General features: G+C 40.7%; 1 protein-coding gene and 15 non-coding genes across 16 annotated transcripts; 8 read left to right on the top strand and 8 right to left on the bottom strand.

The window, feature by feature from the left end:
- Positions 1-1282: 1282 nt before the first annotated feature.
- On the bottom strand, positions 1283-19933 carry tmem116 (transmembrane protein 116). The gene is made up of 11 exons (XM_085803442.1): positions 19842-19933; positions 18094-18140; positions 17379-17442; positions 16145-16276; positions 7416-7520; positions 6336-6385; positions 6163-6246; positions 4968-5103; positions 3291-3435; positions 2706-2785; positions 1283-1462 (listed from the first exon to the last, which is right to left on the bottom strand). Exons 1-11 carry the CDS (start codon positions 19905-19907, stop codon positions 1283-1285), a joined length of 1089 nt encoding a protein of 362 aa, XP_085659568.1. The 5' UTR covers positions 19908-19933.
- On the bottom strand, positions 8813-8884 carry trnae-uuc (transfer RNA glutamic acid (anticodon UUC)). The gene has a single exon. It is a non-coding gene; the product is annotated as a tRNA-Glu (tRNA).
- Positions 10299-10370, top strand: trnae-uuc (transfer RNA glutamic acid (anticodon UUC)). The gene has a single exon. It is a non-coding gene; the product is annotated as a tRNA-Glu (tRNA).
- Positions 10754-10825, bottom strand: trnae-uuc (transfer RNA glutamic acid (anticodon UUC)). The gene has a single exon. It is a non-coding gene; the product is annotated as a tRNA-Glu (tRNA).
- Positions 11699-11770, top strand: trnae-uuc (transfer RNA glutamic acid (anticodon UUC)). Its single transcript has one exon. It is a non-coding gene; the product is annotated as a tRNA-Glu (tRNA).
- Positions 11981-12052, bottom strand: trnae-uuc (transfer RNA glutamic acid (anticodon UUC)). The gene has a single exon. It is a non-coding gene; the product is annotated as a tRNA-Glu (tRNA).
- On the top strand, positions 12281-12352 carry trnae-uuc (transfer RNA glutamic acid (anticodon UUC)). The gene has a single exon. It is a non-coding gene; the product is annotated as a tRNA-Glu (tRNA).
- On the bottom strand, positions 12863-12934 carry trnae-uuc (transfer RNA glutamic acid (anticodon UUC)). Its single transcript has one exon. It is a non-coding gene; the product is annotated as a tRNA-Glu (tRNA).
- On the top strand, positions 13166-13237 carry trnae-uuc (transfer RNA glutamic acid (anticodon UUC)). Its single transcript has one exon. It is a non-coding gene; the product is annotated as a tRNA-Glu (tRNA).
- trnae-uuc (transfer RNA glutamic acid (anticodon UUC)) lies at positions 13446-13517 on the bottom strand. Its single transcript has one exon. It is a non-coding gene; the product is annotated as a tRNA-Glu (tRNA).
- On the top strand, positions 13735-13806 carry trnae-uuc (transfer RNA glutamic acid (anticodon UUC)). Its single transcript has one exon. It is a non-coding gene; the product is annotated as a tRNA-Glu (tRNA).
- trnae-uuc (transfer RNA glutamic acid (anticodon UUC)) lies at positions 14319-14390 on the top strand. Its single transcript has one exon. It is a non-coding gene; the product is annotated as a tRNA-Glu (tRNA).
- On the bottom strand, positions 14599-14670 carry trnae-uuc (transfer RNA glutamic acid (anticodon UUC)). Its single transcript has one exon. It is a non-coding gene; the product is annotated as a tRNA-Glu (tRNA).
- trnae-uuc (transfer RNA glutamic acid (anticodon UUC)) lies at positions 14888-14959 on the top strand. Its single transcript has one exon. It is a non-coding gene; the product is annotated as a tRNA-Glu (tRNA).
- Positions 15172-15243, bottom strand: trnae-uuc (transfer RNA glutamic acid (anticodon UUC)). Its single transcript has one exon. It is a non-coding gene; the product is annotated as a tRNA-Glu (tRNA).
- trnae-uuc (transfer RNA glutamic acid (anticodon UUC)) lies at positions 15472-15543 on the top strand. The gene has a single exon. It is a non-coding gene; the product is annotated as a tRNA-Glu (tRNA).
- Positions 19934-21331: the final 1398 nt, after the last annotated feature.

The raw sequence follows: 21331 nt of genomic DNA on the forward strand, positions 1-21331 counted from the left end.
ATTTTGAAGGAGCTTTAACACAAACATCTACCTTTATTTTGAAGGAGCTTTAACACAAACATCTACCTTTATTTTGAAGGAGCTTTAACACAAACATCTACCTTTATTTTGAAGGAGCTTTAACACAAACATCTAGCTTTATTTTGAAGGAGCTTTAACACAAACATCTAGCTTTATTTTGAAGGAGCTTTAACACAAACATCTAGCTTTATTTTGAAGGATAACACACAACAAAATTTTGAAGGAGCTTTAACACATACATCCTTTTATTTTGAAGGAGCTTTAACATAAACATCTAGCTTTATTTTGAAGGAACTTTAACACAAACATCTACCTTTATTTTGAAGGAGCTCTGATACAAACATCTACCTTTATTTTGAAGGAGCTTTAACACAAACATCTACCTTTATTTTGAAGGAGCCTTAACGCAAACATCTAGCTTTATTTTGAAGGAGCTTTAACACAAACATCTAGCTTTATTTTGAAGGAGCTTTAACACAAACATCTAGCTTTATTTTGAAGGAGCTTTAACACAAACATCTAGCTTTATTTTGAAGGAGCTTTAACACAAACATCTAGCTTTATTTTGAAGGATAACACACAACAAAATTTTGAAGGAGCTTTAACACAAACATCTACCTTTATTTTGAAGGAGCTTTAACACAAACATCTACCTTTATTGTGAAGGAGCTTTAACACAAACATCTAGCTTTATGAAGCTTTAATACAAACAAACACATTGCAGTTTAAAAAAAAACATATTTTATGATGAAAACATACAGTATAAACACAAAAATATATCAGAAAGTTAAAATTCTGTTTCAAAATCTGTACAAACACTTCTCTTTGTCGAAACTCAGACCTCTTTACTTTTCATATTAAAACCATGTAACTGCATGTTAGCTGCTCTTCTTTCTGTCATATCTGTAGTTCTCTCTGAGTTTCTCTGGTTTCACATCATCACAGCTTCTTTAACTTTCCTCCAGCAGGCGTCATGTGACCTCATCCAGCACCTGTCGGGTTTGTTTGTCTCATCTTGAGCGTGTTAAATTTCAAATCCTGTTTTGTTTGTGGCGTTTCCTCTTGCTGTGAACTCCCCCTCCGTCTCCCTCTTCCCCTTTTGTCTTCTCGCCTCACTGTTCCAGGATCAGTTCAGAGAGTGGAAGTCTCTGTGTGTCGACGTCTCGGTGTTTCCCCCTCCCTCTCTCTCTCTCTCTCTCTCTCTCTCTCCGACCGTCTCAAAAGTGAAAGTCCAAACTGTTTCTTTTCTTTGTGTCGTGTCTCAGCTGACGTCGGGCAGCGCCTGGTAACTCCTCTTCTCCTTCTGCGCTCGCAGCAGCGGCGTCTGAGTGTCCACGTCCCGGGACAGAGCCAACGTCCTGCTGCCGGCGCCACGGAGACGCCCACACGTCCACCCGTACACCAGACAGTTGAGGAAACCCTGAGAGGCCGAGGTGAAGGCCTGAGGAGGAGGAGGAGGAGGAGGAAGAGGAGGAGGAAGACATTAAAGAACCAGTCTGATGCTTTTACTCCTGTGATTCACAATCTAACACAAAAACAACCTCATGAATGAAAATTATTGATTTTTTCCATCATCAGAATCTGATTCCAATAGATTTCAGTAGATTTTCACATATGAAGAATTAGTTTTGGTGCAAAAAAGGTGAAATAATGAAACAATTAACAGTAAAAAGACCAAATATTAATAAATATAAATATGTTTGAGTTGTTTATTGATATAGAGAAGAGCATTAGGGCCAACAATGGAGATTTTTTTTTTTTTTTTTTTTTTAGATTCTGAGATAAAAGTCAGACATGTGAGTCAGAATCTGAGTTTCTGACTTAAAGAAAATAATCTCCGTTGTTGACCCTAATGCTCTATTATGTTGATATTGATAAACATGTTTGTTCTTATTTTCTGCAGCTTTAATATAATATCACTAACATTTTTATTTCTTGGTATAAAACTATTTGAATCCTGTGAGACTGCACATGTGGGTCACTTGTTTCAATGTTTCACAATAAAAGCCCTATCAATAAATACAAAGATTCCAATCACTGGAGGTATTGACGGGGCTTTTATTGTGAAACATTTCCTGAAAATGTTTCAAAATAAAAGCTCTATCAATAAATACAAAGATTCCAATCACTGGAGGTATTGATAGGGCTGTTATTGTGAATGGAAGTTCATAGGGACTCAGTAGCACTTGGCACTTTTTACACCTATTTATTCTTACATTTATTTACTTATAGACATAGATCTCTGGCCTTTTTAGAAATTGTATGTCCTTGTCCTTTTTTTTAATCCCAGGCTTGAGCCTTTTTAAAGTGTTTTTCGTTGTGTCTTGTATGTCCTTGTTTGTTCTTTTTTGTTTCTCCACCTGACCTGGAACAACTGTACAAAAATTCCTATGTGTGTATGCACAAATGGCAAATAAAGATTTTTGACCTTTTGAAAACCTTGACATTTCTTGAAAATGTTTCAAAATAAAAGCCCTATCAATAAATACAAAGATTCTCATCACTGGAGGGCTTTTATTTTGAAACATATCCAGGAAGTGTTGAGTTTGCATTAACTTTAACATGAACAGATCAGAAGGAGGCTTCACACTGAGACGTGAACACCTGTACAGGCTCCGCCCCCCAAACTACCTGAGGAAACAGTCGTTTTATTTTGGCGGTGCGGCCGTTTAGAGAAGACTCACCTGTGACACGTAGAGAGCGACGCCGGCGACGCCCTGACACGCCGTCGGCCTCAGCACCCGCACAGACGCCAGACCCACGGCTGAGAGAGAGACAGAGAGAGAGAGAGACACCTGGTGACTCACAATCACAGCAGCCAATCAGGACGCACCTGCACTGCAAAAACTCAAAATCTTTCCAAGAATATTTGTCTTATTTCTTGTCAAAATGTCTCAAACTAATCTCTTTCTATTTAGAATGAGCCTAAAAGCCTAAAAATTAACTTGTTTTAAGATCATTTTCACTTGTTTCAAACAAATTTTTACTTAAAATAAGTAGAAAAATCTGCCAAAACAAGTTTTTTGTGCTTGTAATAAGAAAGAAAAACTTGCTCCACTATCAGATTTTTCTACTTATTTCAAGTGAAAATTTGCTTGAAAGAAGTAAAAAGTGTCTAAAAACAAGTTACTTTTTAATGTGATGAGTCGTATTTTAAGTATAAAGAGATTTGTTAAGACAAATATTCTTGGTAAGATTTAGAGTTTTTGCAGTGTGCTCGGTAACCATGGTGATTAGAACCAGGAAGGAGGAAGGCTGGAGGAACTCACCTGGACCCCAGCAGAGGATGAAGACCAGCGGGTACAGCAGCATCCGTCGGTCCATCAGGCGGAAGGAGGTGCGCTGCTCGTTGCCGAGGTAACCATTCGACGTCACCACGCGCCGGTAGATACGACGAGCTTTAACCACGAACACCTGGAGCGGGAGACAGAGGCGGTTACAGGACGGTCTAATAATAGAGCAGTGTAAAAGAGAGTAAGGACAGCATTGGTCCAATGGCAGCGCCTCCTGGTGGAGGAATATGGGTTTTGCAAAAGCGCCCAAGAACTGACATCTCTGCATTGTTGGTGAATGAGCAGTGTGGTGTTTTCAATCATTTAAGGACATTTATCCACCTTTTTCCGAACGTCAAAAAAAACCGTAAGCCTGTTTTGCCAGTTTTGCTCTTCCAGTGGAATTTTATGTTTATGTTTCCATGGTTTCGGTCGTCGCGGTAAATGCATGGATTTCTTTTTTTTTTTTTTCAATGAAAATCTGTAAAACGCATGGATCATCACACCAGCTTTTAACAATGCATATCCTATCACACAAATTGACATCCGTGTTAAAAGCCAGCGTTAATACTAGATCCATGCGTTTACCGCAACTATGACAACGACTGAAAACCATGGAAACGTAAACGTAGCCTACAATTCCACCAAACCGGCAAAACTGACTTCCGGTTTAGACCATAGATAGACGTTCGGAAATTTGTGGATAGATCACCCATGTTAATAGCATCATTGAGGACCCTTTACAGATAAACATTAACACATAGGCGAGTAAAACAAAAAAAAACAGTTGTCTACATTAATGTTTCAATCTACATTTTGTAATAAACAAATTTTAAGTGTAATTTGATATGACCAAGACACCTAAAAACAAAAACACGGCCGTTTTCATCAATTTACAAGCCAGTGGGCAACACACATACATTGGAGTGAATGGGTTTTCTGGGCGCTTTTGCAACACCCATATCCTGCCACTAGGGGCGCAAAACCCTTAAACCCTTAAACCCTTAAACCCTTAAACCCTTAAACCCTTAAACCCTTACCACGGGAGTCAATGGTGGTGTTGGTACTCTCTCTTCCAGTGCTCTATTCTAATCAGCTGTGTGGGGGGGTGAGGGAGTAGTGTCACTACCCGATTTGCAACGCTACCCGATTTGTGACAGCCACGTACGGCAACTCCACTTGGACAAACTTAGTTGAATTGACTTAGGATCACTGCCCTGTGTGCGTCGCCAGAGACGGTTTATCTTTTTATATATTTTTTTAAATACTTTATTAGTAATGTAAATTGAGGGTTGGTTGTGGTGGTAATAGGATCTTGATGCTCAGAAAACAGGAACACAGGCGGACTTTTAATGTTTACTGTCCTCTTTTCTCGCCGGCCTCATCACCATGACAACCACAAACAATCACAACTACCACAACACTCACTGAATAAACGAGTCTGCCGCGGCTGTCTTATGACGGACCTACGCGGTTTTTATTTTATTTTATTTTATTTTTTAATCATTTTCACAGTACCGTATTTTAAATTCACAGAACTTTAAGCATGCACGCAAATCGGGCAGCGCCCAAATGAAGTTTGGCGGCCGGATGCGCAGACCAGTTTTGTCACAGATCGGGTAGCGTCGCAAATCGGGTAGTGACAAGGGGGTTAGGGGGGGTGTGTGACCTCACCGTGATGCTGAGTAGTGTGAGGACGAAGGTGGCGAGGAAGACGAGGACGGTGTAGGTGTGCAGCCGGCTGCAGGTCGGCGTGGCGATGGGCAGCCGCGGGCTCAGGTACAGCGCTCCGGTGTCCAGCAGCAGACACCTGGTTGGTACGGCGAGCAGCGAGGGGCAAAAACAAAACAACTCTCTGTCACAACAGGTGAATGAATGGATGAAATTTGTTTTGTTTTTCGGTCACACAACACCAATATCCAAATCAACCATTTTGTGTGAACAATTTAGCCAGCACATATTATACACAATTGCAACCATACACACACACACAAAAGAAAATACCATACAGTGACCGAAAAGGGAATAGGCTGAAGCCCAATACAAGGCATATATCTGCCTGTCCTTTACACTTTATGGAATTAAATTACCTAGAATGTCAACAGTCCAAAATGATAAGATGAAAGTAATCATTACTGTATTTTATCATTTTTCATTATTTTACATTTCAAGGCTTTCTTAAAACTCAACAAATACAATATAAATACAAGTGCAATACAATCTGGCACTCTAAACCGATGTGCACTTTAGGGCACCGTGCAATACAACTTGGTACCCATGATGCACTCCTGCACTCTAGCACTTGTCACTTTGGCCCGGCACCTTTGCACTTTATCTCTCAGAAACTCTTTAGGTCCCCCTACCCATGGAAGTGTTGTCAAAATGTCAATGTTTTATTTCGTTAAAGTTGTGTGTTGTTGTCGGCATTACATTTTTTATAATACTATGTTGTTGTTGTTTTGACACTGTACTGTTTTTATGTTTTGGGACTCTGGATGGAAACTAGCACTAGCTGCTACAATCCGGCACATTTACATGTTTTTATATGTTCATTAATGTGCACTGTCCCACCCAAATAAATACTTTTACTAATAAATAAAAATAAATAAATAAAAAGAACTACATGTCTTCAACTCATCACTGAGCTTATTCCACGTTTTAACTCCCAAGACTGAAACACATTTGTATTTTATATTATATTCTTTCAAAAATCAATAACCCTCTTAAATTATAGTTTCCTTTTCTTTCTTAATTTAAATAACTGAAGAATACAAACTGGATGGCTGTTGTTCTTTACTCGAAAAATGATTTCCATTGTCTTCAGGAACACAATATCTGAACATTTGAATGCTTTAGATCTTATAAATACCTGTAAGGCTCACTGAAGTTGGCTTGACACTGGCTGATGTTTCCTTCTATGAACACGGGCGCCGTCAGCAGCAGAGGAATCAAACTGCAAACGGGGTTTAAACTCAACTGTTACAGCTGTTTTACTTTGAAAAACTCTGAACGCCACTTCCTGCGGCCTCATTCTGGACTCACCCTGAGAGCAGAGCGGTGGTTTTATCGGCCGTCTTCACTCTGTTGGAAAACTGTAGAGGAAACAACAACAACGGGTGAGAGGACTTCATCTTAAAGCGCGCTAAAAGTATTTTATTTTGAAGGGCTAATCCAAAAACTCTCCTCTCTCAGCTTCTCTCTGGAGCTCTAGTAACAACAGGTCGGTGTCAGCCAATCAGAAGAGAGGAGGAGGCTCTGAGTCTCTCTTCTGATTGGCCGACTAAAGTGATCCAATAAAATTAGAGCAGATTTCAGAATAAAACACTCAGAGAAACCAAATCCTGTAAATTGTTGGATGGTGTTGTCCAGGTGGTGAGGGGGCGGGGCTTTGTTGTGACATCACAAAGTGACAGGAAGTCCTGACGGCTGGTTTTAAGGCTAAATTTACATTGTATGAAGCCTTAGTGTAAACATACCATAAATTCTCAAATAAAAGCCAGTCTCAGTTAGAAGCCGGGTCTATTTCTATTTCCTGCAAGTTCTTGTGAATGAACAAAACCTCTCAAAGCCCACGATCGCCTGTTTGAGCACTTTCTAAGCTGCTTCATTCCCTCTAGAGTTCAATTTAATCAGTGCTGATTAAACCATTTGATTATATTATAGATTTTTCCATCTTTGCTGAGCATAAGATTTGTTCAAAGTTAAATAAAAGCCTGTTCCATATAGACACCTGTCTCTGTTATAAGCCTATTGGAAAATGTATGGTAGATTATATGTGTATATATACGGATGTCGACTTTTCTGACTCGACTTTTCTGACTCGACTACCTGACGCTCACATGTTATGATGATGTGAGTTTGATGTTTGATAGAAACGTTTCTACTTTAAATAAATTAGACATTGAGACTTTGCAGGAATTTAAACTTTCTTATACCACTACAGATTGAGAGAGAGTTTCTTCAGACTGTGTTGTGTTTGGTAAACGAGTCAGACTGTGTTAATTGAGTCCATCTTTCCAGCATGTTGTTGTGTAGATGTTTGAACTTCAGCTGCTTCTAAAGTGGAGATGTCTGCACCACCTTGTTGGTGGAGCTCCACAGTGAGAGCCAGTGTGTATCTACCTGGACAGGGTATCCATCCTGGCAGCTGTAGAACTTCTCTCTGATTCCTGTGTACAGGTTCCACGTGTAGTTGAGTGTGTAGAAGAACGAGGCCATGTAGAGAACCTGAAGGGACAAAAGCACAGTGTGAGGTCATTAAGGAGCTCATAGGAAACTTTCATACACTGCTACTGTTCATGTTCACTCACGTTCCAGAATGAAAACCCCTCGTGTCACATTGACGTTCACACTCTCTGAACACCAAACATCCCTCGGGGATAAACCCAGCAGTAGACCCGAGGGCTCGATGCCCCTGAACAATGGATGTAGGTCAGGAATGTTTTGCTAAGTTTTTATGTTTTGCCTTTGTCTGTTGTATGTCCTGGTTCTTCTGCTGCTCTGTTTCAACCCTGTTCGACTGACCCAGTTCAGGATCAGTAGTTCTGGACCAGGTCGTCTGGGACAATCTGCCCCAAAACACCAGAACAGGACAGGGGTCATTTCAGTTGGTGGATCTGTTAAACTGTCCAGCAATCAACATGTCACCACTTCATCACAGCACTCTGAACAAGGTGCAGCAGAATGAAGAGCGTCTTCCAGTGACTTTAAAGGACCATTCAATCTTTTTGCATGTATAGCTGAATCAATACGAGTCTTGAATGTGATGATTTCATGGCAAAGACTTTTCTCTGTGACAGTTTGCCTTCTGCAGATCACTGTGGAAGTTTCTCTACAAATGTTTCTAGTTTTCTACCAAAGGTTGATCAGAGTGGACAGGGAACTCTGAGGGTTTGAGGAGGAGCAAGGTGTTTCCATTGAGACATCTTACCAGTTGTACTGCAGTCTCATGTGGTCTAGTGGTCAGGATCCCTGGTTTTCACCCAGGTAGCCAGGTATGAGAACAATAAGCAGGACCTTTTAAAGTAATTTCTACAGAAACAGGATTTCAGTCCAGTCTGATCTTTGAGGTTTCACATCAATAGAGTCATAATACAAAGATCACATTGTCCTCAGGGGAAAGTTAATGAAAGTCCCATTCCTATTGACCTCTTTCTGTGGTTTGAGGTTGTTTCAGTTCTTATTTGAAATATCAGACTAGTCAGCTCTTTTGTTGTAAAGGTATTCATTTGAGTTTACCTGATGGAAAAATCAGGAAGCCAAACTGCCAGACCATTTGTGAGATGAGTCAAATTTAACACAATCTGAAAACCACACCAAGCATCTTGCATCTTATCACATCTACCACATTCTTTCACATTGAGGTATCATGTCTCATAACCCATGGTCTAGTGGTGGTTTCACCCAGGTGGCCCTGATTCAACTCTTACTATGGGAACAAGAACCTGTTGTCATTCACCCTAAAACAGGGTTCCTATGTTGATCCATCTATCCTTCCTAAAGGAAGTCAAACTGAAGGATTCCCATACCGGGAGTTGAACCCGGGCCGCCTGGGTGAAAACCAGGAATCCTAACCGCTAGACCATATGGGACACACATGAAAAAAAAACCTGGGTAAATTACTCAAAATGTTCAGTACTTAAGAATGCTGTTTCACTCTTACAAGATGGGATTAGCAAGGCTTGGTACACCTCTTATCTTAATAAGACTTAATGGAGCCAAAGGAGTTACCTCTAGTTCTAAGCATAGATAAAATCATCTACTTTGGTACTTTTCTTATTAAGACATTAAAGATCCCTGGTCTAGAACTCAGCAAGAGACCCAGGAAGGTTGTTCTACTGGTTTTTACTTGTCCCATATGGTCTAGCTGTCAGGATTCATGGTTTTCACCCAGGGACCCAGGGAATCTATATTTAGCATATAAGAGTTACCTCTACTACCATGAAAGAAGAACTAAAACAAACAGAGGTCTGTAAGAACAGAACTATGAAGAGCTGTTTCCTCAGGTCAATATTATCTTGATATTGTGTGTCTGTGATGTTGTGGAAGCCACAATGACGTGGGACACCAAAGATAAGACTGGAGCACTCGTATCAGAAACTTCAAAAGGTCTCTATTCCAGGCGTGGGCAGCTATTCCACAAAGGGTGGGTGTGGCTGCAGGTTTTTGTCTCCATCCAGTCACACACACAGAGACCACACAGTTTGACCAATCAACTGTCTGAAGACTGAGATCAGTTGATTAAATGATTCAGGTCTGGTGCGCTTCTGCTTAGCTGGAAGAATAACCTGCAGCCACACCAGCACTTTGTGAAATAGTTGCCCACGCCTGTTCTATTCCCATACCGGGAGTTGAACCTGGGCTACCTGGAATGGTTCAGGAATCCTGAACGCTAGACCATATGTAACATAAAAATATCCTTTAAGGTTTCTCAACACAATAGCAAAACCCAAGATTTAGCCACACTTATGTTATTAGACCATGATAGCTCTCTGGTCAGTTCTTGTTCCATCTTCTTTCCACAGTGTCCCACATGGTCTAGCGGTCAGGGTTCTTGGTCTTCACCCAGGTTGCTTAGATTCAACTCCTGGTAAGGGATCGTGTATATATTGTACAAGATAGTTTACTTCTAGTACCTTGAAAAACCACAGACTGAGGTCTGTAAGGACCGAACCATTAAGAGCAGCCAACTTTATCTTAATATGTTGTCTCTAGTCTTGTAGAAGCTAATGTGAGATTGGAACACCAAAGATCAGAGTTGCTTCTGAAATCTTGCTCTAGTAAAAACAACTGGAAAAGTTCTTGTTCCCATACCGCCTGGGTGAAAACCAGGAATCCTGACCGCTAGGTCATAAATCTGACAATGATGGTTTCTCATCACATTAATATGATCATTGACCATGATCCACGTCTTGTCTAATTAGAACATGATTGATCTCTGGTTAGTTACGCAAAGCTTTAATTCGTGTGGACTCAAGAAACTTGTTACAGTTAGTATCTTTAGTGTCCCATATGGTCTAGCGGTTAGGATTCCTGGTTTTCACCCAGGCGGCCCGGGTTTGACTCCCGGTATGGGAATGTTTGTTTAGAGCAAAAGAGTTACTTCTAGTTAACCACAGACAGAGGTCTGTAAAAACAGAACCACTAAGGCTGTCTTTACACTACAGGACTTGATGCCCAATTCCGCTTTGTTGCCTATATCCAGTGTTTTTGTCCGTCTGTTTACATGTTCTATTTAAGTGACCCATGTCACTTATCTGCATTTACACCAGCTGAAAAACATGACTCCCACATGTTTTTATTCATTTATAAGGCCCTCATTGGCAAACTTCCTATCTCCATCTCTTCATTACTTGTTCAGTCCACAAACATCTACAACAACTGTTCAAGTAACTGGCTGCTAGTGAGAAACCCCAAAACCCATACTGAGCTAGGGAGGTCTGCAACTTTAAAGGTTTTTGTTCCCATACCGGGAGTCGAACCCGGGCCGCCTGGGTGAAAACCAGGAATCCTAACCGCTAGACCATATGGGACACACATGAAAGACCCTGGATAAATTAGTCAAAATGTTCAGTACTTAAGAATGCTGTTTCACTCACCATGTCTACTCTTACAAGATGGGATTTGCAAGGCTTGGTACACCTCCTATCTTACAGTAATAAGGCTTTATGGAGACAAAGAAGTTACCTCCAGTTCTCAGCATAAATAAAATTATCTTCTTTGGTACTTTTCTTATTAGGACATTAAAGAACCTTGGTCTAGCACTCAGCAAGAGACCCAGGAAGGTTGTTCTACTGGCTTTTACTTGTCCCATATGGTCTCGCTGTCAAGATTCCTGATTTTCACCCAGGGACACAGGGAATCTATATTTAGCATAAGAATTACCTCTACTACCATGAAAGAAGAACTAAAACAAACAGAGGTCTGTAAGAACAGAACTATGAAGAGCTGTTTCCTCAGGTCAATATTATCTTGATATTGTGTGTCTGTGATGTTGTGGAAGCCACAATGATGTGGGACACCAAAGATAAGACTGGAGCACTTCTGAAATCCTGCTGTCGTATCAGAAACTTCAAAAGGTCTCCATTCCAGGCGTGGGCAACTATTCCACAAAGAGTGGGTGTGGCTGCAGGTTTTTGTTTCCATCCAGTCAAGACCACACAGTTTGACCAATCAACTGTCTGAAGACTGAGATCAGTTGATTAAATGATTCAGGTCTGGTGCACTTCTGCTTAGCTGGAACAATAACCTGCAGCCACACGCACTTTGTGAAATACTTGCCCACGCTTGTTCTATTCCCATACCGGGAGTTGAACCTGGCCCATCTGGGTGAAAACCAGGAATCCTGACTGCTAGACCATATAATACACTGAAGGAACCAAGTGTAACACGTTACACCTTCAGTCTCCCATATGGTCTAGCGGTCAGGATTCCTGGTTTTCACCCAGGCGGCCCGGGTTCAACTCCCGGTATGGGAATGTCTGTTTAATACAAAGGCGTTACTTCTAGTTAACCACAGACAGAGGTCTGTAAGAACAGAACCACTGAGAGCTGTTTCCTACAACGGACAATATTGTTGCCGTATTCCATTGTCCACATAACTGTGGCAGCCGTTTGACATTGAACACCAAAGATTGACTGGAGGGGTTCTGAAAACCATCTCTACTATAAGTAAATTTGTATTTGTGTTCCCATACCGGGAGTCGAACCCGGGCCGCCTGGGTGAAAACCAGGAATCCTGACCGCTAGACCATATGGGACACTGAAGGAACAAAGTGGAACAAGTTTCCTCGGACCACACAACTGAAACCTTTGACCAGAGTCCTATCATGTCCCAAAAAAAGTTTAAAGGTTTCTCAACACAATAGTAAAATCGTTTGTTTTGTTACACTTCTTGCCTTATTAGAACATGATAGATATCTGCTCACTTAATTAAAGCCTTTAGACTTTTGGACCCAAGAAACTTGATCCACTTAGCACCAGCAGTGTCCCATATGGTCTAGCGGTTAGGATTCCTGGTTTTCACCCAGGCGGCCCGGGTTCGACTCCCGGTATGGGAATGCATGTTTAGTACAAAGGAGCTACTTCAAGGTCCTTGAAACAAGCACAGACAGAGGTCTGTAAGAACAGAACTATCATGAGCTGTTCCTCAGGACAATATTTGTGTTGTATTCCATTGTCCCTGTCTTGATAATCTTGTGGGAGCCACTTTGACATTTGACATACCCAAGATCAGATTGGACTGCATCTGAAACCTTGCTCCAGTATAAACTACTTCAAAGGTTCTTGTTCCATTGATGAGAATCTAACCCTGGGTGAAAACCAGGAATCCTGACCGCTAGACCGTATGGGACATGAAACCCAAACTTAAGGTTTTTCAACACCTCTTATCTTATTAGGACATCATAGCTCGTTGGTCAGTTACTTAAAGCCTCCAGATGAATCAGTTTAAGACACTTGTTCCACTGGCATCCTTCAGTGTCCCATATGGTCTAGCGGTCAGGATTCCTGGTTTTCACCCAGGCGGGTTCTGAAAACTATCTCCTAGTATAAATAACTTTGAGTATATGTTCCCATACCGGGAGTCGAACCCGGGCCGCCTGGGTGAAAACCAGGAATCCTGACCGCTAGACCATATGGGACACTGAAGGATCCAAGTGGAATAAGTTTCCTGGGTCCACACAACTGAAAACTTTGACCAGAGTCCTATCATGTCCTAATAAAAACTTAAAGGTTTCTCAACACAATAGTAAAATCGTTTGTTTTGCTACACTTCTTGTCTTATTAGAACATGATAGATATCTGCTCACTTAATCAAAGCCTTTAGACTTTTGGACCCAAGAAACTTGATAAACTTCTTAGCACCTTTAGTCTCCCATATGGTCTAGCGGTTAGGATTTCTGGTTTTCACCCAGGCGGCCCGGGTTCGACTCCCAGTATGGGAACATATATTTAGCACAAAGAAGTTCCTTGAAACAAGCACAGACAGAGGTCTGTAAGAAGAGAACCACTGAGAGCCGTTGTCCTATGGACAATATTGTTGACGTATTCCACTGTCTACATAACCGTGGCAGCCGATTGACATGGAACACCGAAGATCACACTGGAAGGGTTCTGAAAACCATCTTTACTATAAGTAACTTTGTGTTTATGTTCCCATACCGGGAGTCGAACCCGGGCCGCCTGGGTGAAAACCAGGAATCCTGACCGCTAGACCATATGGGACACTGAAGGATCCAAGTGGAATAAGTTTCCTTGGTCCACGCAACTGAAAACTTTGACCAGAGTCCTATCATGTCCTAAGAAAAGTTTAAAGGTTTCTCAACACAATAGTAAAATCACTTCTTGTCTTATTAGAACATATTAGATATCTGCTCACTTAATCAAAGCCTTTAGACTTTTGGACCCAAGAAACTTGATAAACTTCTTAGCACCTTCAGTCTCCCATATGGTCTAGCGGTTAGGATTCCTGGTTTTCACCCAGGCGGCCCGGGTTCGACTCCCGGTATGGGAACATATGTTTAGCACAAAGAAGTTCCTTGAAACAAGCACAGACAGAGGTCTGTAAGAACAGAACCACTGAGAGCTGTTGTCCTATGGACAATATTGTTGCCGTATTCCACTGTCTACATAACCGTGGCAGCCGATTGACATGGAACACTGAAGATCAGACTGGAAGGGTTCTGAAAACCATCTCCTAGTATAAATAACTTTGAGTATATGTTCCCATACAGGGAGTCGAACCCGGGCTGCCAGGGTGAAAACCAGGAATCCTGACCGCTAGACCATATGGGACACTGACGGATCCAAGTGGAACAAGTTTCCTGGGTCCACACAACTGAAAACTTTGACCAGAGTCCTATCATGTCTTAATAAAAACTTAAAGGTTTCTCAACACAATAGTAAAATCATTTGTTTTGCTACACTTCTTGCCTTATTAGAACATGATAGATATCTGCTCACTTAATCAAAGCCTTTAGACTTTTGGACCCAAGAAACTTGATAAACTTCTTAGCACCTTTAGTCTCCCACATGGTCTAGCGGTTAGGATTTCTGGCTTTCACCCAGGCGGCCCGGGTTCGACTCCCAGTATGGGAACATATATTTAGCACAAAGAAGTTCCTTGAAACAAGCACAGACAGAGGTCTGTAAGAACAGAACCACTGAGAGCTGTTGTCCTATGGACAATATTGTTGACGTATTCCACTGTCTACATAACCGTGGCAGCCGATTGACATGGAACACCGAAGATCACACTGGAAGGGTTCTGAAAACCATCTTTACTATAAGTAACTTTGTGTTTATGTTCCCATACCGGGAGTCGAACCCGGGCCGCCTGGGTGAAAACCAGGAATCCTGACCGCTAGACCATATGGGACACTGAAGGATCCAAGTGGAATAAGTTTCCTTGGTCCACGCAACTGAAAACTTTGACCAGAGTCCTATCATGTCCTAAGAAAAGTTTAAAGGTTTCTCAACACAATAGTAAAATCACTTCTTGTCTTATTAGAACATATTAGATATCTGCTCACTTAATCAAAGCCTTTAGACTTTTGGACCCAAGAAAATTGATAAACTTCTTAGCACCTTCAGTCTCCCATATGGTCTAGCGGTTAGGATTCCTGGTTTTCACCCAGGCGGCCCGGGTTCGACTCCCGGTATGGGAACGTATGTTTAGCACAAAGAAGTTCCTTGAAACAAGCACAGACAGAGAGAGGTCTGTAAGAACAGAACCACTGAGAGCTGTTGTCCTATGGACAATATTGTTGCCGTATTCCACTGTCTACATAACCGTGGCAGCCGATTGACATGGAACACCGAAGATCAGACTGGAGGTGTTCTGAAAAACATCTCTACTATAAGTAACTTTGTGTTTATGTTCCCATACCGGGAGTCGAACCCGGGCCGCCTGGGTGAAAACCAGGAATCCTGACCGCTAGACCATATGGGACACTGAAGGATCCAAGTGGAACAAGTTTCCTGGGTCCACACAACTGAAAACTTTGACCAGAGTCCTATCATGTCCTAAGAAAAGTTTAAAGGTTTCTCAACACAATAGTAAAATCATTTGTTTTGTTACACTTCTTGCCTTATTAGAACATGATAGATATCTGCTCACTTAATCAAAGCCTTTAGACGTTTGGACCCGAGAAACTTGATCCACTCAGCACCTTCAGTCTCCCATATGGTCTAGCGGTTAGGATTCCTGGTTTTCACCCAGGCGGCCCGGGTTCGACTCCCGGTATGGGAACGTATGTTTAGCATAAAGGAGCTACTTCTAGTTCCTTGAAACAAATAGGCTACAAGAGCTAGATGTCAGATCTTTGGTGTTCCAATGTCACACTGCTTCTACAAGATTATAGAGACACAATATTAAGATATTAAAATAACATTGTCCTGGGGAAACAGCTCCGTACAGATGTCTGTCTGCTGCGTTTTACTCTCCCTGACTTTACAGAGCCAGAAACATGGATTTCATTTCTCTCGTGCAAGTTTCTTTACCAGTTCAGTATGAGCTTTGTTTGTTGTGGTTTTAGGTGCATTTCTCAGCAGGAAGTTGAGATTTTCCATTTGTGTCTTTGAATCAGGAGAGAGTTTATATAAAGGTTCTATTCCCCATTTTCAACTTTTGAGGAAACATCCAGTGGTATTTTAAACGCTCTGAAACTTTCCCTCAAAAAACCAACATTTGTCCTAAACAACCAACATGACTCAGACATTCTGACTGTTTACTACTGAAGACATTCATCTGTAAAAACAACCTCAGACATGTTTAATCTGATGTTTCTAAAGGTCTCAGAGCTGTTGATGGGGACTGTTTGAGTATGTGTGTGTGTGTGTGTGTTAGTTACCTGCTCCACAGTGTGCATGTTGTAACAGTGTGTGTTGAGGCCGTTCCAGTCTTTAGAGAAGACAGAGGCTCCGACCAACCAGCAGAGAGCGAGCAGCAGGTCGGACACACTGAGCAGGAACAGAGGCTGCAGCTGCAAACACACACAAACACACACAAACACACACATACAGGATGTTTAACTTGTTAATTCAGTTTCAGTTTCACTCTGAAATCAGACGTTTGTCTTTCTCTTCTTAAAACGCACCTCTTCTCCTTGGCCTTTGTTCCCTAGTAAGATGTTGACTTATTTTATTGTTTTTTATTGTACGGCTATTGTTTTTACCCATGTTGTATGCCTTTCAATTTGTTTTACATGTAATTTGATGCCTTATGTAAGGTGTTATGTCTTTTATTTATTATTCTGTGCAGCACTTTGGTCCACTGTGGATCCTTTAAAGTGCTCAACATATAAAGTTGGTTTTGGATTGGATTGGTCACTTATTTACAGTAAGTTTCACTCTGTTAATCACATGAAAACAGCAAACTGAGACGGTGCAGGTAAAATCAGTGGAAGGGGGCGGAGCCACAAAGACGACGACTTCACAGGGTCCAATCCGGCCCACACGACAAATTTGCCAATTGTGAAAATTATACAGTAGGGAGAAGAGACATAATATTGTTGAAATTGCACATATCTTACCCAAGAAATATCAAGTTGTGCATAATATGTTTTGTTAAAGGATAGTTAATTTAATTTAAAGGGATAGTTCACCCAAAATTCTAATTTTATCAGAAGCTCCCAGCACTGCTCTTCCTGGTCCCTCCAAATCTTGCGTGATACAAACAAGCTTAAAATATAGACTTATTTAATTTCTTTCGGAACAATTTCTCATGTCGGGGCTTCAATACAAGAGGGACATTATAGACGAGACCCCCTGTAACTCAGAGAAGCCACAGAGGACTCTGAAACTTCTCCCAGCCCTTAGTCCACATGAGGGTGAGTAGATAATGAGTGAAATTTGAATTTTGGGTGAACTATCCCTTTAAATATCCTAATAATGTACTTTTTTGCACTAAAACTAAGGGATATGGTTAGAGTTGTCATTATTTAAGGGTTATAATAAATCCTATTATTTTACCAGCCCGGCCCCTGAACTAAAATGAGTTTGACCCCCACTGGTCCAACGTCACTGCACAGACAGTCTGGGAATCGAACCTGCGGAACAAAGAGCGCCACACAGCGAGCGACTCACCTCCGGCGTGCGGCTGAGTCTCTGTGACATCAAACAGATGATGATGGAGGCGGAGCCGAGGACGCTGCGGATCGGATGAGACAATAACACAAGATGATGATGATGATGATGCGTGTTGTCATGGTACACTGCAAAAACTCATAATCTTACCAAGAATATTTGTCTTATTTCTAGTCTTCAATGTAATTTCTAGTCAAAACTAATCTCATTCTACTTAAAATAAGACTCATCACATTAAAAGTAGCTTGTTTTTAGACACTTTTTACTTCTTTCAAGCAGATTTTACCTTGAAATAAGTAGAAAAATCTGATAGTGGAGCAAGTTTTTCTTTCTTATTACAAACACAAAAAACTTGCTTTCACTGGCAGATTTTTCTACTTATTTCAAGTGAAAATTTGCTTGAAAAAAGTGAAAATGATCTAAAAACAAGTTCATTTTTAGATGATGAGTCTTATTTTAAATGGAAAGAGATTAGTTTTGACTAGAAATGAGACATTTTGACAAGAAATAAGACAAATATTCTTGGAAAGATTTTGAGTTTTTGCAGTGTAATCACATTATTTCATGTTGACTGGAACATTTCCCTCCATTGTCTGAGCGCCGTGACCTTTGACCTCTCACCTCTTTCCCACTGTGCTCAATGAACCCATAGAAAAAAAAAAAAGCTTCGGATTTTACTGTAAATCTTTACGATCAGAAGGAGATTCTCACTGACCTGAGCAGAGCCGCGAGCAGCTGGATCCACCGGACGACCTCGTACACCTGCAGAGAGGGGGAGGAGTCAGCACGTCACCATGGTAACACAGGAGGAGGGGGAGGAGTCAGCACGTCACCACAATACAGTTTTTCTCAATGGCTAAAACACTAAACCCTGTTGTCTGAACCAAATGCTCAGTTGTCTGAACCCACTGATTGAACCAGTCTCTCTTTTGGCAAAACCATCAGCACTTTTCACCTGTTTAGACTCATCTTACCAACACATTTACATTGTGATGCACCTGTGTTGCAAAATGCTGAGCACAGGGGGCAAAAGTCAAACACAAGTAAAGCACAAGTTTCACTGGTTGAACACAACAACTCAGAATTGATAACACTTGTGTCCACTGATGTGAGGGCACATATACTGTAGCTAGTTCAGGATGAAGTCCTGTGGCCTGATCCAGTACAGAGAAATTATGCTGTGGCTGAGTAACGCACTTCTCATTTCTATATTTTTGTACTTTATTTTTATGTAGGCTTACTGTATACAAGTACTAAATGCACAGGATTTCTGTTTGTTTTTGTACTTTTTTTTTAGTACTATGTACAAGTGCTAAATGCGCAGGTTTTTTGTTTTGCAACATGCATTTAGCTACAGTGAACAATAAACATTTACTGTATTTCTACAGCTTCATGTGCTGAGCGTTGTGTTTTCTATTTTTCTAGGTAGTGTTTAGTGGCTGCTCAGTAGTGTTTTTACAGTAACAAGATGAGGAGGAGAAGAAGAAGAGGAGGAGGAGATGAAGATGAAAAAGAAGAAGAGGAGAAGAAAAAGAAGAAGAGGAGAGGGGAAGAAGAAGAGGAGAAAAGAGGAGGAGGAGGAGAAGAAGATGAAAAAGAAAAAGAGGAGAAGGAAAAGAAGAGGAGGAGGAGAAGAGTAAGAGAGGGAGAAAAGAGTAGGAGGAGGAGGAGAGGGAAAGAAGAAGAGGAGGAGAAGAAGAGGAGGAGGAGGAAGAGGAGAAGGAGAAGCAGTAGAGCAACACCAGTGGAGCTGCAGATGTGAAATGTGAAAGTGGTGAAATAGAGAAGCAGAAACAAACTGAAAAAACCCAGAGACCAGAAACCTGCAGCCGATCAACCGATCGATTACATAATATTCATCTGTGATCATCATGAATGCAAACTGAACAAGGAGTGAAATCCACTGTCCTTTTATTTTGTACTTTGACATATTCTCTTCTTTATGCTGCTGTGTCAAATTGTAATCTTTTCTCTGAAGGTGATCAATACAAGATGATTGTCTTATGAATACGACTGTTCAGTTCTCAGTTCTGATCTGATGAAACTTTCTTGTGCTTATAATTAAAAAAAACTATAGAAAAGTCATAAAAACATGATTTACACAATGGAATCACAATGATGTGATTTACTGTAACGTGATTATTTATTGATTACAGTAATCGATTGATTATCTGTTAGATAGATAGATAGATAGATAGATAGATAGATAGATAGATAGATAGATAGATAGATAGATAGATAGATAGATAGATAGATAGATAGATAGATAGATAGATAGATAGATAGATAGATAGAAATGACAGTGCAGCAGCAGCATTACACAGACACACAGTGACGATAACAACATATACTATAAGAATATAAAGAACAAACTCTACATAATAAAATAGCAAATATAAAGAACAAACTATACATAATAGAATATACTGCTTCATTATAATAACATGAATATTAATGAGTCACCTCGGTCAGGTCCTGAGCTCCGGTCATGTTCATGGTCTCTGGGCCGCTGGTGAAAACCTCCATCATGAAGCAGAGACGAGGTCAGAGTCAGAGCTTCACCTGCTGCAGCCGCACACAGCAGCTATTTAACCTGCTGCAGTCCACTGGCCACGCCCCCTGAGTCTCACTGGCCACGCCCCCTGAGTCTCACTGGCCACGCCCCCTGAGACTCACTGGCCACGCCCCCTGAGACTCACTGGCCACGCCCCCTGAGACTCACTGGCCACACCCCCTTCCGTCAGAGCTGCAGCTGGACTCACGTCTCTGTGCTGCCACCTTCAGGACAAACGGTGGAACTACAGGCGGCTTCTGCTTTATTTTATTATTTTATTATTTTATTTTGTGCATCTGAAGAGCTGAGGACTGAAATCTACAAGTGATCAATTACCAGTTATAAAAGTAAAAGATCAATTAATGATCTATTATAGTTTTTTTTCTATTTTATTATCTTCTTTATGCTGCTGTCAGTTTGAATTTTTTCTCTACAGTACAAATTTCAATACAAAATTGATCCGATCTTATTTCAGAATACGACTGTTCAGTTTTCAGTTCTGATCATGTGAAACTTCCTTGTGCTTTATAATTAAAAACAAACTATAGAAAAGTCATTAAAACACAATTTGCACAATGGATTTTATGTGATTATCTATTGATTACAGTAATCAATTGATTATCTGTGACAAGCTGCTGTTCCTCACATGTTAAGATAGATAGATAGATAGATAGATAGATAGATAGATAGATAGATAGATAGATAGATAGATAGATAGATAGATAGATAGATAGATAGATAGATAGATAGATAGATAGATAGATAGATAGATAGATAGATGGATTACCGGCCCCGCCCCCTTCCGTCAGAGCTGCAGCTGGACTCACGTCTCTGTGCTGCCACCTTCAGGACAAACGGTGGAACTACAGGTGGCTTCTTCTTTATTTTACTGTATTTTATTATTTTGTGCATCTGAAGAGCTGAGGACTGAAATCTACAAGTGATCAATTACCAGTTATAAAAGTAAAAAAAGATCAATTAATGATTTATTATAGTGTTTTTTTTTAATTCTGTGCTCTGATTGTTCATTTCAACTAGAGAATGCATTTCCTGAAGGAAATACGGGTGAATGCTGGAAGATGAATGAGCTGAATAAATTGTTAAAACAACGCTGAAGAGCAATTGAAGAGATGAAACAATATCTGAAGAGTAAAAGTTAAACATGCAAGAAGGAGGCTGTATGAAGTGGTTGGAAATTAAAGAATTGAAGAAGATTAGAATGAAGAAATTGAAAGGCTTAAGTCTACTCAAATATAATTTAAACTGACATCTTGAAAACATTTTAAACCATGAGTTATATAGATGAAACAATTTCTGAAGAGTAAAAGTAGAAGATGAAAGACGTAGGATGTATGAAATGGGCGGCAATTTCTTGAAATAGTATGAATGAATTGAAAAG

Source organism: Trachurus japonicus, chromosome 16 (assembly GCF_045865225.1).
Source record: "Trachurus japonicus isolate A0001 chromosome 16, Traja_1.0".
Classification (NCBI taxonomy): domain Eukaryota; kingdom Metazoa; phylum Chordata; class Actinopteri; order Carangiformes; family Carangidae; genus Trachurus; species Trachurus japonicus.

Excerpts from the sequence above, each read along its gene's own strand:
- tmem116 (XM_085803442.1), bottom strand. The coding sequence starts at position 19,907 with ATGATGGAGGTTTTCACCAGCGGCCCAGAGACCATGAACATGACCGGA. Across the intron at positions 6,386-7,415 it reads AGGATGGATACCCTGTCCAG|TTTTCCAACAGAGTGAAGAC; the intron begins GTAGATACACAC and ends TTTCCTCTACAG. Across the intron at positions 2,786-3,290 it reads CATCCTCTGCTGGGGTCCAG|CCGTGGGTCTGGCGTCTGTG; the intron begins GTGAGTTCCTCC and ends TCTCTCTCTCAG.